This window comes from Nannospalax galili, unplaced genomic scaffold, assembly GCF_000622305.1.
Source record: "Nannospalax galili isolate Female #2095 unplaced genomic scaffold, S.galili_v1.0 scaffold768, whole genome shotgun sequence".
Classification (NCBI taxonomy): domain Eukaryota; kingdom Metazoa; phylum Chordata; class Mammalia; order Rodentia; family Spalacidae; genus Nannospalax; species Nannospalax galili.
This window is the reverse complement of record NW_008360317.1, coordinates 1,728,171-1,743,822: the sequence shown is the minus strand read 5'-3', so window position 1 is coordinate 1,743,822 and position 15,652 is coordinate 1,728,171. Positions and strand designations below refer to the sequence as shown.

At 37.6% G+C, this 15,652-nt stretch overlaps 1 protein-coding gene across 1 annotated transcript in view; it reads right to left on the bottom strand.

The window, feature by feature from the left end:
• The window catches only part of Stard13 (StAR related lipid transfer domain containing 13), a 384,230-nt gene that overhangs the window by 294,797 nt on the left and 73,781 nt on the right, over positions 1 to 15,652 (bottom strand). Inside the window, exon 2 of the mRNA XM_029559655.1 lies at positions 10,496 to 10,529. Coding sequence (XP_029415515.1) covers positions 10,496 to 10,529 — 34 coding nt within the window. The remainder of the gene's footprint in view (positions 1 to 10,495; positions 10,530 to 15,652) is intronic.

Here is a 15,652-nt window from a genome sequence, read left to right as displayed (position 1 = left end):
TATATATAGTACACATGTATGTAAGGTTCAGTGCTACCTATGGTCTCGGGCACTCACAGATGATCTTAGAATCTGACCTCTGTGGATGAGTGGCAGTTACTAAATAAGTAACTTTTGAAAAGAATAGTAGGTTATCTTTTTTAACAAGCTGTGAACATGAGCAGCATGTCTCTGCCTCCTATTCAGAAGGCTCTTCCCAAAATAAGAACAAGCAAGCCTTTGTACATCCAGGAACTGTTAACCTGGCACACCAAGATAAACACCACACAATTGAAGGAATGTGTAGATGTGTGCCCAGGCCTATTCCAAGAGGTACCTCACCTCCAGCTATGCTGTTTTACTGGGGAACATGTGGGCAAAACTGTGAATGAGTGAGGTGCACATGAACTGGCCTATATTCCACATGATTTCCAAATCTCCTGCTTTCTGTAAGTTACCATTTGACCTTCTCTAGTACTAAGTTCTAATTCTGCTCCAGAAGGGTGTTCTTACATGGTTTTAATAGATGCTCAATCCTTCTAGCAATGGCACTACACTGTAGAATGTAGATTATAACAGTGTGTTTATAACTGAGTGAAGTCCCCCCCCCGAAAATGATGTCACCAAAGATAGTGGTACCTGGGTACTAGGATGACCTGTTTATCACATCAGCACCAACCTGCATGTGTTTTGATGATTGCCATTTTTATTGTGTTTAAATGTACATATTCGTATTTAGTCATTATTTTCAATTGTTCAATATGATATGTTTAAATTATTTATATTTGGGTGATCTGAGTTTTCAGTACTGTTCCAATTGATAAATTGTTCAATTGCTCTATAGATTCTTTTTTAAAAATTATTTACTTTTATGTGTATGAATGTTTTACCTGCATGTATGTAAATGCACCCATGCACGCAATGTCTGTGGAGGTCACAAGAGGGTGTTGGATCCTCTGGAACTGGAGTTTCAGACAATTGTTAGCCATCGTGTGGGTTCTGGGAACTGGAAACTGCAAAGAGCAGTCAGGGCTCTCAACCACTGACTCACCTCTTCACCACACCTCAGTAGATTCTTTTTCTAACCCATCTTCAATTTTCTGTTGCCCATGGGAGGAAATGATCTCTAAAATCTTTAAATAATTGGTAAGATTCTAAGAAGGAGATTTTTTTTTGGTCATGCTTTACTCCTACCCTATCGGTGTGCTAATGCAGGGAATTTGTTATTGTGACTCCATAAAGCCTAGCTCATTTGTAGGAAGATTAAATATTTTCATTTTCCCCATGTGGATGACTGACAATTGGTCTTGCTGCTCCTCTTTAACTCAGGTTATTTCCTTCTTTGTACCACTCACAATTCTGCCTCCTGGTCCCACAGTCATCCCAGGCCGGCTCTTTTTCTAATTTCACTCTAGTCTTAATTCCCATTCTCCTCACTGAATGGCTTCTCATCTTCTTCCTTTGAATCCAAACTACTCATTATAAGTACCAGATCACTTCATTATATCTTTAATGTAGATATACTGTATAATAAATACAGTTTAATTATAAATATTAATTTCCCTTTTATTACATTTGAGACATCATTGTTTTTTGAAATTATGACTTCAGCAACTGTAAGCTTCTTTTCCAAAGAATGAATAAACTCACTTATTTATTCTAAAGCTCTTTATGAAATGTATTAGGAGTCACGGCACTTCTGTGACTATAATGAAACACACCCACATTTGACATTTGAGGACATAGACTATGACTTATCCAAGACAGCACATAGAATGAGCTTTGGCATCTTAAAAGTAACAATTTCCCTGGCTTCTCCCTTTACTATCAGTTTATGGACTTGTATTTGCCATTAAAGTGCTTTATGGTGTATCATTTGGATGCTCAGTACATAACGGTAAGGGAAATGATTATGTGAACTTTAACTAGAACTAGTTAATAATAATGCAAGTGATAGCTACATGTATGGACCAAGTGCATACATCATACTTAGAACTTTCCATCTATCACCTCATTTAACCTGTGTAATAATTACACCTAGTAGGGCAGTTGTTAGCTATATTCACAAATGAGAAAAATTAGGGTTAATGGTATCAGTGACTTGTCCTTGATCTCAAGACTTGATCATAAGTGTCATGAGACAGGATTCAAATGCAGACTAGCCTCTGTCTCTATTGGCCATATGTTCTGCCTCTGAAAAGCATATTTTTGTTCAGTTTTCTATTAGCAAATATAAGCACAAAGATAATATTTTGGATTACAGAGAAAGGAAGAATGATTTTCAGTAAATCTGATATCCATAAACTAATGATTAGATAAGGAAAATGTGGTACATATATACAATGGAATATTATTCAACTGCAAAGAAAAAGGAAATCATGAAATTTCAGGTAAATGAATGGAATTGGAAAATATGAGTTCATTCAGACCCCAAAAGACAAACATTGCATGTTCTCTCTCATTTGTGGATCCTGGCTTCAAATCTTTTGTATTCTGTGTTTAACTTGGAGAACCCAAGGAAGCGAGAAAATTAGAAATGGGACACTGGGAAGGGGGTGCATTAAAGGAGGGAAGTAGAATAATACAGGTAAAATGAAATTTGGGGGGACTATTGGGAGTAGGAAGGTTTAAGCAGGGAGTCAGGTAGGGGATGGTAAAATGAAGGGTGTATGAAAAACTGGTATAGAAACCTATGATCTTGCAACCCAAGGAAGAATATAATAAAAGGGGATAATAGAATGCAGATGATCTGAGAGAACAGGGTGGGGGGAATTCTGTGGGTTAAAGGTTTAGGTGGGGATGGGGGGATGGGAGAAAGAAGGGAGGTAGGAGTGGGTTAACCAAAACTAAGGGTGTATGAAGAAGCCTTATGAAAACCCACTAATTTGTAAGCTAATTATTGATCTGGAAGCCTTTTCCCTGCAGACTAGCTTTCATTGTTCTAGAGGACACTATACAAGCTGCTAAGGGAGAAAGTCAATCAATGGTTCAACCCAGATCTAAAGGCTAGTAACCACAATGACTGGCACAGCAAACTACCTCTACTGGCACAGTAGTGGTACTGTTATCTGGGGAAGGGTTAATCAACAGCTAAATAATGGGACTTAAACCCTCTCAATGAGAGGATGCCACTGTAAATAAAGTCAAATACACATATTTGGAGAGGTCATAGATCCCAGAGAAAACCTTATCTCTGTCATATCTCTAGACCAATGAAATTTCTTACCCTATGCTAAATATGGGTCCTTATATTTACAAAGTGTACTGTACAACACTAATCTTCTTTTTGCAACAGATGGAGGCTATTACAGAGTTCCACAATTGGTTACACACAAAGAATATACACCTGAGAGATGCCCAGCCGTAGGTGACACATCAACGGTGGAACCTCTATACCTCAGGCTCCTGGAACATAGCAGAACAGGGAGTGAAGAAAATGCTAGTGCATCCCTCAGTTCTCACCAATGAAGCTTCCTTATGCAAAAGTGCAATACACCGAAAAGGCTACAAGTGGCTAAGTTATAGAGAATAAGAGACTGCAGAATGTATGTCCCCAGATAAGACTCCGATATTAAACTTCACCCACCCATGGCTCAGGGACCATTGTGGAAGACAGGGTGGGGGAGGGGATTGTAACAGCCAGGGTTGGGCCATGAACATAGGGAAACAGGTTTAAGCCGGTTGGAAGTTTGCTCATGTGAACTTGCAGTGATGGTGGCAGCGTGCACCAGACCCAGGCAAAATAAAATGTAATTAAAATTAATTAGTATTAGTTTTTGCTTGCCAGTTAATAGGTGTGTCAGATTTGGCAAACAGTTTAAGTCTATTAATCTCAGTTTTTGTAAAATCAAGGTAATAGTTATATTGCTTACCTCACAGGTTTATTATACATATTAAGTGAATGCTATTAAGTCATTCAGAAAACATGTATGAAGGACCAGCAAGATGGCTCAGCAGGTAAGGGTGCTTGTAATTGTGCAAGCTTGGTGATCCTTGGAACTCATGTAAAGACAGAAGGACAGAACTGACCCACAATGTTGTCCTCTGACCTCTACACACATGCCCACCCCTAACCTAATCATACATATACACATACATAATAATAATAATAATAAATTAATTTTTAAAAAGTGTATCAAGGGTCAAATTATGTGTTAGGCACCAGGGACACAAAGAACTTAAGCTCTGGTACTTGTCTTCAGGGACCTTATGGTAAAAATGACAGGATGTTATAGGGTCAACAAGAGACTGCTACAAACTATCACTGACTGGTTTATTCTGCTGGGGGAATAGAAGTCCTTCAGAGGAACTGGTCTCTTATCTGGCTTCTTGATCCTCAAAGAAGTGTACTAGGTAAAGTCAGAGAAGACCTTGTCCTCAGGTGTTTGAAGGGTAACAAAGCAGGGTGTATTCAGAGACCAAAATGGGGGGGGGGTACTGGCAAATATTGGAGAAGAGCTATGACTTGTTTTAGCATTTGGAAGGTTTTGGTTGGATGGTTCTGATGTGGGAGAGAGAGAGAAAGAGGAACCACAATCACTTGCTAGATTTTGCTGATGGTACCCATGTTCTGAGTTCTGAATCGCTCTCCCTTAGAAAAAGATGTTAATGAAAGACAGAAATTAGCATAACTTAATGGAACAGTGGTTAATTTCTGAAAAGCTTGTGTGGGGCAAAGTCAGCCTTTTCCACTCCCTTCCTCCCTTCCTCTCTTCCTTCCTTTCTTTCTTTTACATATACTTAGCTCCTGAGTTACAACAATGCCTCAAGTTTTCAACAGAATGATTGTGAAGCTACCTAAGGGAAGGCAGAGCTCCACAAAACAGTCTAAACCTTGAAGAAATAATTTAGGTCTATCAGGATTTCCAAAGATTGAACTCACTGCTAGAGATAAATGCATATCAATATTATTTGTCTGTTAACACTTCAGTCAATATGGTGGGTGATTTAACTTTTTTTCTGTGGCTATAATTTTACGTTAAAATTGTAGTGAAAAATAATGACATATAGATGGTACTTTCTAAAATTATATGTTTGAGTATAATACACTTAAAAAGGCAATTTCAAAAGCAAAAATTATGGCTGATTTTTAACTTTTATTTTCTCTAACGTACGTTTTATAGATTTGGTTTGAAGAATAATAAAAATAAGCACTGACTAATCGCAAATCTGGTTATAAGCTGTTAATATATTATAGAATCTAAAATGAAATATTTTATATTAAACATTAAATTTATAGTTTAATAAATAAATATGCCAAAGATACAGTAGAGACCATTTTTTTAAAGAAATCAGATAGCAAGGTAGCTCATGTTATTGAGCAAAGAATTTTATTTTTCTCTTTCAGATTGTGAAACAAATTAAAAATGTGAAAAGATGTTTTCTGCTACGCTCTACTATTTGCAATAAATGGCTCTGAGCAACAAAACAAATTGATACTCTAGTTTTGTACGGATACTCTAGTTGTTGGCAGGCCCATGCTTATGCAAACCCAGTGCAATCATCCACAGTTGTTGAGAGCTCATGATTACAATGATTGTGTATTGTCCACAAAATGGCATTCCAAAGCCCTACTTTCTCCTAATCTATTTTGGCCTTTACATTCATCCTGCCCCTTTTCTGTGGTGTTCCTTGAACCTGGGAGGGAATGTTATAAATGTCTTGTTTAGTGCTAAGCCTCAGCCAGCAGTAGATTTCTACCTGATTTTTTTGAGGCAGTCTGTCTCGCTGGAACTGGCACTCACTGATGCTGTTAGATGCTAGCCAGCAAAGCCCCCAGGATCTCCTGTCTCCACCTCCAGCACTGGGATTGGAGGTGTGCCCATCATGCCTGGTTTTTTCAACCAGGTGTTGAGGGGGTCCAAAGTCAGGTCCTCATGCTTGGCTATCGAGTACTTTCACCCACTGAGCCACCTCTGCAACCCCACAATCCATTCCTTTACCAACAGTTACTATTTAAAAGGGACAAGTAAGTAAAGGTTCATTAATCATTATCACAGAAACAATGCGCCGTTGACTTTAAGAATCCTGCATGTTCCTGCCATGATCATACTCCGAATAGCTGCAGGAGTATGATAGGAAGTGTCTGGGTGCTCAGTCCCTCTATGGTAAGTTTCTTTAATTTCTTTCTTCATTAGCAACAGGCCTCTTAAGAGAAAACATTGACTTTTTTGTTTACATTAGTCAACTGAATTATTATAGCATCTACTCCATAAATTTATGAATACATATGGCACTGCTGAATACCGCTTTTCTTGAGTACAAAATTATATCAATATGAAACAATCAGCAAGTGTTTTTGAGAAACTGCTGTGTAGCAGCTGTCTGCTAGGTTTAAGGAATAAAATAGTAAATACATGGGCCTTCTAGCTTAGTGCAGATTTAAAAAAAGGGAAGGAAGGAGGGAGGAAAAGGAGGAAGAAGGGAGGGAGGGACGGTGAGAGGGAGGGAAGGAAAAGAAAAATCACAGAGAAGAAAAGGAGAAAGAGAGAGAATGTAACTCCAGTTCTGACAAGGGCTCTGAAGGACAAACAAGACTGCAGTAATGGAATTCAGGCAGTGGACGAGCCCACCTCTTCAGTCAGAGTGGGCAGACAAGGCTTTTGATAGCCTGAAGCATTTTGTCATTTTGGCTTCATGTAACAGAGACAGCACAGTGAGTACACCTAAGGTTTTAAGGTAGAACTTAATGGTTCACCTTTGGTGACAGAGTACCTTCTTGATCCTGTCTCCCCTCCAGGCTCCTCAGGACTCCCAGCAGGCTCTGCTCTGAAGACCACAAATTCCAACTTGAAGAAGTAGGAATGGTGGGTAGAGGAACCCCCCTTTCCCCATCTGTATTTAAGCTGGCAGTAACTAAGTACTCACAACTTTCAAGGGAATAAACTGGAAGAAGTCAAATATAGAGAAGACAGGATTTTAGCTAGACTGATAAAGCTCTTAAGCTTTATGTGGCACTTGAGTTTCAAGACAGAGATACACACTAATTAAAATAAAATAAAAATAAGATTCTCTTTGGCATGAGTTGATACTTTTTTGTTCCCCATATGGGTACATTGTCACAGTGATAATTGTCTCTCTTTACACAACTAAAAGAAAATCACAGTTTTAAAATGTTAGTGAATTACTGTAAATTTCACTAGTCACAAATTTTTCTGAAAATTTCTGATTTCACTAGAGAAATCTTGAGGGGAGGGGAGATTTACTTTAGGCAAGATTCTTGACGGAAGGATGTTTTATCTGATCTAACTTTAGATTGCTGATGCCCTGCATAACACTCGAGATCTAGTAGGTGCTCAATGAACACTTAAAGACCCAAATCGAAGTCATAATTACAAGCTGGAATGACAAAGCATACCAAGAATTTCTTAGGTTCAGGCACTTGCTACATTTAAATTCTAGTGAAATAGAAAAAAAAAAGCTACACTCTGTAGTTCATGTTTTTGTTCATATTAATTGAACCATTCAGTTCTAGATTTTGTCTAACAGAGAGACCAGTGTTTATAAATTGAAGCAATTTACACGTAATTGCTATTAGTAGAACTTGTTCCATCACAAGGCTGAGGTCTTTCAGTCTCAGGGGACAATTTCAACTGTTCAGCAAAGAGTTTAGTGGTGCCCTCTCTTACAGCAACAAACGGCTGGCTTATAGACTGCTTTATTGCCTGTGTTTTTCTGCCCGAGACCTCGCTTACACTGGGTTCTACATTTATCACTAGTCAGGAATGAGACCAGAGGAAAACACGCATGAAGCAGCCTTAGACTATGAGAGAGACTCACCAGGAATTATTTCACAAGGATAAACAGTAGCTGGAGTCACAGCCCTAGCCTGTGGCGTGGCCCACCTCACACCTGGATATTTTCAATCTATTCACTCTGATAACCATATTGCATCCCAGGTAAAAGAAGTGAGAAGATTCTGGATGCTTCCAAAGAGAGAGAAGCAAAGAAGAAGGAGCCAAATTAGAAATGGAAGGAGAAAGAGCAGGAAGGAATGACCATCAACATTAAATTTGCAATAATTTAATTTGAAGCATATTAAAATAATAAAGCCTCCCAAAGTTTGGGACTTTATATATTTGGAAATTTGACTTGGGCTTCAAAAATTCTCTGATTTCCATGTGTACAAAATTGTCCTCAGACACCCTTCACCAGTATTTCCTACTCTTAGAGCACGTCCCATAATATTCATATGAAAATTAATTTGACTCTTTTCTAGTTTTTGCTGGTTTGCTTGTCTACTTGTTTTTCTTGCCAAAATAAAAAACTAAATGGATGCATGGTTAAACAGGGAAAATGTTTACTCTCTAGTTGACTGAGCCCCACACATACCACCTGAAAACCCAGAGACGAATTCTAAAACTAACCTAAGGCCATTGCTACATGGCACAGCCGCTATGGAAGTGCTTCTCCATGCAAGTTTAACTGCTTAGCAAAGTACTTGTGGTTTCCAGATCAGAGTGAATGGAAGCTGTTTTTCATTTTTTCAGCAATAGCCTTTACATGATGAAAAATTTTTTTTTAGTTATAATGCTTTGACTGTGCTTATGATATAAGGAAAATAAATTTATCTCATTCTAGCTACCAAATCTCCAGGACAGCACTATCTCAAAGCATCCAGGCTGCTCATTTGTGTGAAGACTTCATTCAGTCTTTTCTGGAGTGAAGCACATTTTTTTTTACTGATACACATGCAATAGCTGCTCCTGGAATTCAGGTTGAATCTCAACAAGAGAGATGAAGGACAGAGTGTTCTATTAATGGTGCAATTTATTATTTGGACACATTCATCCAATTTTAAAAGAGAGCTTTGCTTATTTCCTTCTTACCTGTCAAGTGGCTGAAGTTTAAATACAGTCACAATCCAAATAAAATACAAGAATGTATACTTGGGAAACAAGTATTTCACAGAATAGCAGAAGCACATTCTGTTTGAGGATTGTAGTGGGATGGCTGGTATGCCCAATGCACTCACTGAAGATATTTCATGATAAAGCTCCAGCAGCTCTTTGCCTGGAAGTCCAATGTAAAGATTTCCTGGCAGAGTTGCCCAGGATCTGGAAGAGCAGTAGTTACAGCTGTGCATTCTTGTTTAGGGGGAGGATGGGATCTAAGACCAGTAGTTGCCTAAAACAATGGATGGGATCCAGTTCTATATTAACTGTACTTTGCTATACGTACATAACAACGATAAAACTTAATTTATCAAGTAGACACAATGAGAAATTAATAGCAATAAGAAGTAATAAAATACAATTATAACAATATACTATAACAAAGGTATTAATATCACTATTCTTAATCTTTGACCAAGCAAAATAAGGATTATATGAACACAATCAGTCTGATAACTGAGAAGTCTACTATGCGACTAGCAAGGAGGCGGTACACAGTGTGGGTACAGAGGACAAAAGAATGACCTGCATCTCGGCCAGAATGTAGTGGGTCACACAAGATATCATATTGTAAGTCTGAACTGTGAATGGTTTAAAGCTTAAAAATACTTATTTCTGGACTTTTCCATTTAATAATTTCAGATCAAGATGGACCTTGGGTAGCTGAAACCATGGGATGCAAAAATCACAGACAGGAAGGACTGCTGTGTGTCCTGGGGTGGGGGTCAGATGCTGTACTGATAGGAGCTGAAACTGAGCGCTTGGATTTTTTTTAATACTGGGCTAAAATTGGTTGTCAGTAGATGACAAGAAAAATGAGCATATAAAAATAGAAATAATGATGGTTACAGATTAGACAATTATTTTATAGGCATTATTTGACACAATTATTTCACATTTTAATGCTAAGCACTCAGGGAAAAGGACTTTGACTCAAGTACCTCAGTCCTGAAACCCATAATCTTGAAGCTATGAGGAGTAAGTGTAGTGGAACCACACCCAGGGTTTGAAGTGGGCCTCTTCTGTGTAAGGAATGCAGATGAGTGTATAAGATGAAGATGATGAGAGAGGCCTTTCAGATGATGGATCTGCAATCACTACCCCAAACAAGTCTAAAACAAGAGTCACGGAAGTGTGGGGAAAGGCAGTGATTCCGGGAGATGCTAGCTGCTACTTTAGCAAGTTGTTATATAAGAAATTCAATATTCAAGATGAAATATTTGGATTTTACATAGATCAGCTGCAGATGCAAAAGTCACGCAAATAGCAATTCCGACCCTCACTCCTAACTCCTTCTCAAGAAGCATGTAAACTTCTACTTATTATTAATCTATAACATATTTTAGGATGAAGACTGGTCATACAAATCACTTTCTCTCTCTGTGAAATTGACTTTATCAAATGGGATCAACACACATCATAATGGCATGAAGTCTATAAAATAACAAAGTAAATTGACCCAGTGTCCAAGATGTGGGCGTATCCTGATTTAACATCATACCATGACCATCGCCTTCCTATCGGTGATTCAGCAGTACTCATGACATGCTTAAATTACAGCAACTAGAGTAGGCTCTTAAAACAGCATTTACCAACAGGAAAACACAGATAAGGGTACTTACCATCTCTTTCTTTGTAGTGTTCATCAGAGAGCACCTGTATAAAAAAATACAACTCTCTTAATATCTTAAAATCATATACATCTTTTATCAAAAACATTATCAATTAAAAAAAAAACAAGCCAGATTGCAAAATTAGAATCAAATTGCCTCCAGGAAAAAAATTAAAAGCCAATTGGAGCATTACTGTTAAATAATTTTTAGGGTCCATACAACTCACTTAGAATAAAAAATAATTATAATACTCATTCATGGGGAAGATGCATTGTTTTTCTATGATTTGAGTAAGGATCTGCATGATAATGTGTGTCCCTTTAGTAACTGAGAGGACTGAATTCTAGTTTCTGTCTATTACTTCATGGGCCTCTCCCCCAGTAACATACAGCAGCTGCCACAGATGCCACACCTCTCTTCTGAAACCTCATCCTCACAGCTTCTCTGCCCCCACGCCATCTCTGCTGTGTTTTCTACCTCACTGGTCATTTTCTTGGTGGTTCCCTTCTGCCTGTGCCTTTCTCAGGGCTTAATTTCATTAACTCTAGTTTTGTTTTGTTTCATCAAAGATTTGTGCTGGGTCTTCTTCACTTCCCTTCTTCCAGAATGATCTGATCTTCTTACCAGCTACATTCTGGTAACTTTCAGATTTGCCTCTCTAGCCAAGTCCTCTTTCCTTGGGCTCCAGGCGAAAAGAATAAACTGTTGACTAGACACTTCCTTTTTAACATTCAGTGATGGACACACCAAACTCCACATGCCCAAGATTCAGCATCCTTTCCTTCTCCCAAGTTCTCTCTATCTCCTTGGCCACACATCCAGTTTCAAGCTGAGGCTGTCCTTGGCTCCAGTCCTAATGAAAAGCGCCAGCATCTATCTGGTTCCTCAAACCAGAGCGTAGAGCTTACTCTTGACCTCTTCCGTCCTCACTAGCTCCTGATGTTATCCACTCTTATTCATGCTGTAGTCCATGCACTTTTCAATTCAGCGTCCATGTCCCAGGCAACACTCAGGTGTTTCCTAGATAATTTCCCTTGTTTCCTAACTTCTTAGTCTGCCCCTTTCTCATTTCTTCTCAATCTAGTCACAACCAGAACAATCTTTCTAAAAACAATGTGATCATATCCATCCTTTCCTTAAAATCCTTCAGTGTTCTCATGACTCTAAGAATAAATGCAATGCAGTTGCTAAGAGTCCATGTTTATCAGTCAAAAAGACAGTTACTAACTGCATTAGCTAAAAAAAGTTAACAAATTTCTCTAAGCATTTTCTCATCCATAAGATGTTATTATTTTGAGCATTAAGTATAACTCATTCATGATATACTGAACTCATCATGCATAGCATAGAGGAGACTTACAAGCAACTTTCTGTTGATTGTTTTGAAGGAAATTCTGAGAGAAAGGAGATTACACTTCACTTTTCAAAAGTACCTGGTAAATTAGGAATAGCCTATGGTTAGGAATGAAGGAGGCAAAATTCTGACTTAGTTAAACCCTTGTCTTTAATATCACAATTGCTTTACACCTCATTTTTTTCTTTACAATTTTCATTAATTTTTTTATGTTGGCATAAAAAGCAACAGTCTTCATTGTGGAATTGTTGAAATATTTATTTATTTATTATTTATTTTTAAATGTATGAGTGTTATGCCTGCATGTATGTAAGTACACCTGTGTCATGCAAGGCTGGCAGAGGACAGAAGAGGGTGTCGGATCCCCTGGAACTTGAGTTAGGGACAGTTGTTAGCCACCATGTGGGTGCTGAGAATTGAACCTGGGTCCTCTGTAAGAGCAGCTAGTGCTCTTCACTGCTAAGCCATCTCTTCAACTCCGTTGTGAAATTTGTATACAAATGTACCATTATATTTTGTGATGGTTCATTCTCCTCCCCACACTTCCCCTATGCCCCATGTGCTTCTCTAGCTGACTCCCTTCCTCCCCCAATTCTGCTTTCATTTCATATGTATTTTGTTACCCGCTCTGTTTAGCCCTTCCCTGAAGATCTCTTATCCTCTCCTGAGTCAAGATTAGGTGTCTTCCTCAATTGCTCTCCTTCTTATTTTGAGGGCAGGGCCTCTCACTGAATCTGGAGCTTACTGATTTGGCTATACTAGTGAGCCAGCAAGCACCAGGACTCCTCCTGACTCTACTTCCCCAGCACTGGGATTATAGGCGTATACTGTGTGCCCAACTTTTTATATGGGTACTGGGGATCTAAACTTAGGTCCTCATGCTTGTGTACTTTACTGAATGAGTCATCTTCCTACCCCCCCGACATATTTCATCATAAATCTAGCTTCTTCATATGAGAACGAGCATATGGTATTTGCCTTACAGAATCTGGCTTTTTTCACTTAACATAATGATTTCTAGCTCTATTCATTGTCCTACAAATGTCATGATTTCATTAAAAAATTTTAATTATGTGTTTGAGTGTTTTGTCTGCATGTATGTAAGTGTACCAATGTGTGTAATGCCCACAGAGGCCAGAACAAGGTGTCAGATTCCCTGGAACTAGAGTTATAGATCATTGTTAGCCATCCTGTGGGTGCTGGGAACTGAAAACCAGGTCTTCTGCAAAAGAAGACAGTGTTATTAATGGCTGAGACATCTCTCCAGCCCCAATTTAATTTTTCTTTATGTCTGATTAAAATGCCATTATGTATATGTATCACATTTCTTTATGCATTCTTCTGTGGGTGGACATAAACATTGGTTGCATTACTTGATTATAGTGAATAATTCAACAATAAACAGTGCTGTGCAAATATCTCTGTGGTCTGTTGACTTAGAGTCCTTCAAGTATATACAAAAGGGATATATAACTGTTATATCACTGTTGTAGACCCCAAAGTAGCAGAATTAGTTCCGCTCTTAATTTGCTGAGAAACTTTCATACTGATTTCTATAATGGCCATGCTACTTTACATCCCTACCAGCCCTGTTCCATTGGTCTAAGTGTCTGTTTTTGTGCGACTACTAAGCTATTTTGTTATAATGGTTCTGTAATATAATTTGTGATACAGAATTATGAAACATCTAGCATTGCTCTTTAATGCTAAGAATTGCTTTGACTACTCATGATCTTGTGTGCTTTCTTGTGAAGCTTGTGGTTGTTTCTTCTAGTTCTATGAAGGTCACTGGGATTTTGATGGGGGTTGTGTTAAGTCTGTAGATCATTTTGGCAATAAAGCCATTTTTACAATATTAATTCTACTAACCAATGAGCATAGAAAGTATTTCTGTCTAGTGCCTTCTTCAATTTCTTTCTTAATTATAGAAGACTTTGACCTCCTTGGTCAAGTTTATTCTTAGGTCTTTTATTTTCCACTCCATTTCTTATCCTTTCTTTCTCTCCTCCCCCTCCCTATCTTATTTGTGCCTCTATTCATGTTTGTCTGGCGTGAAAGAAAATCTGAAAATTAGTGACTCACATGGAAGAGACACCTTTTTATGAATATTCATACATTAAAGGAGCACCATCTAATGACCAATACCAAGAAATGAACTCCTGATGGTAAAAATTCATACACTGTGGGGTACAACAGGGGAAAGATCTCTCTCTGTTTCTCAAATAATACCAAGCAACTGACTTCTTACTGCTCTAGAAACAGCTATATCCAACTACAGTTCTGTATTGTATTTAAGTGGTTCCAACTTGGTTTGTATGGAAATTCATTTAATTACTACCTTAAAAAAAACAAGTAGACTAATATTAGAAAGTAAAATTAATTGTGCTAACTGAATATGGTAAACTATTAATTATTGTTTTTCTAAATGCAAAAGTTTTAACAATTATCTGAACATATAAACAACATAATAGATTCTTTCATGTTCTGTCATTCAAAAATTCTTACTTGTGAACTAAGAGCAATTGCTGCAGATAAAACTCAGCCTGAGAGCTTGAAAAGGCAGCAAAATATAGTAAGCCAGCTTTCTCAACACTGAAGTGTTGAAAAAGTTCATGTGTTAATAACAGTAGTAATAATAGTAGCAGTAGCAGTAGTAGTAGTAATAATAATAATAATAATTTCTCTTGACACAAAAATGGAGAATCCAGTAAGATTACTTGATTCTAAAATAAATCACTACAACATAGATGAAATAAAGATTCACAGGAGAAGCAGAATATTTGGCAAATGTATGGAAAAGTATAATTTTGTCTTAAATATTGACTATTTCATTTAAGAGTTAAGATAGAGTTTGGCCAGACATGGTGGCACAGGCCTGCAAGCCCAGAACTCCGGAGGCAGAGGCAGAAGGATCATGGATTCAAGGCCAGCCTGAGCTACATTACAAGTTTCCGGTCAGGCTGGATTAAAAACACCGGTTTCAAAAGAAAGGAAGAGAGGAGGAGGTACATAGAGTTTAAACATCATAAACACATTTATATAGAAATAGAAACATTAGATATGTTGTTCCGTGATGAGAAAAATAGAACTTAAAGCAATGAAAATCAATACCCTTAAAGCAAAATTTAAAAATTTGAAAAATATTAATAAAGTTAAATATGTTGGAGACATTTAAAAATGAACCTCTGATGTAATACCTTCCAAACTTTGTGAAAAGTAAGAAGATGAAGGATAGAGACCCTTATTTCTAATAAACACTGGTGGTGAGGAGAATAAATAGATAACATGTTAATTCTAAAACTAACATATGGGGTGGTAAACACATACTTCTTTATGCATATATCACAATATTTATGAAATGATTTTCATTTACTATCATCTGATTCAAGGGTTTAGGGGAGGAAAGAATGGGAAATTATGGTTTAATAGGTACAGAGTTTCAGCACTGTAAGATGAAAGGCATTTTAAAGATGGAGCAGGGTGAGGTGACACACTCCTTTAATCCCAGAACTCAGGAGGCAGAGGCAGGTGGAGCTCTATGAGATCTAGGCCAGCCTAGTCTACATAGCAAGCTCCAGACTTGGGGCTACACAACAATGTGAACATAGATAATACTACCAAATGTCTACTTAAAGTGATTGATGATAAATTTTATGTGTATTTTACCACATTTCAAAAGATTCCTATAAAAATTATTAAACATACAAATTCTATATCAGCTTTTTATGTTGACACATCTACTACCTACGATTTCAAACTCCTCTGTTTAGAAATTCAAATTTTAGACTAGAAAGTCCTTAGAATCCAGAATT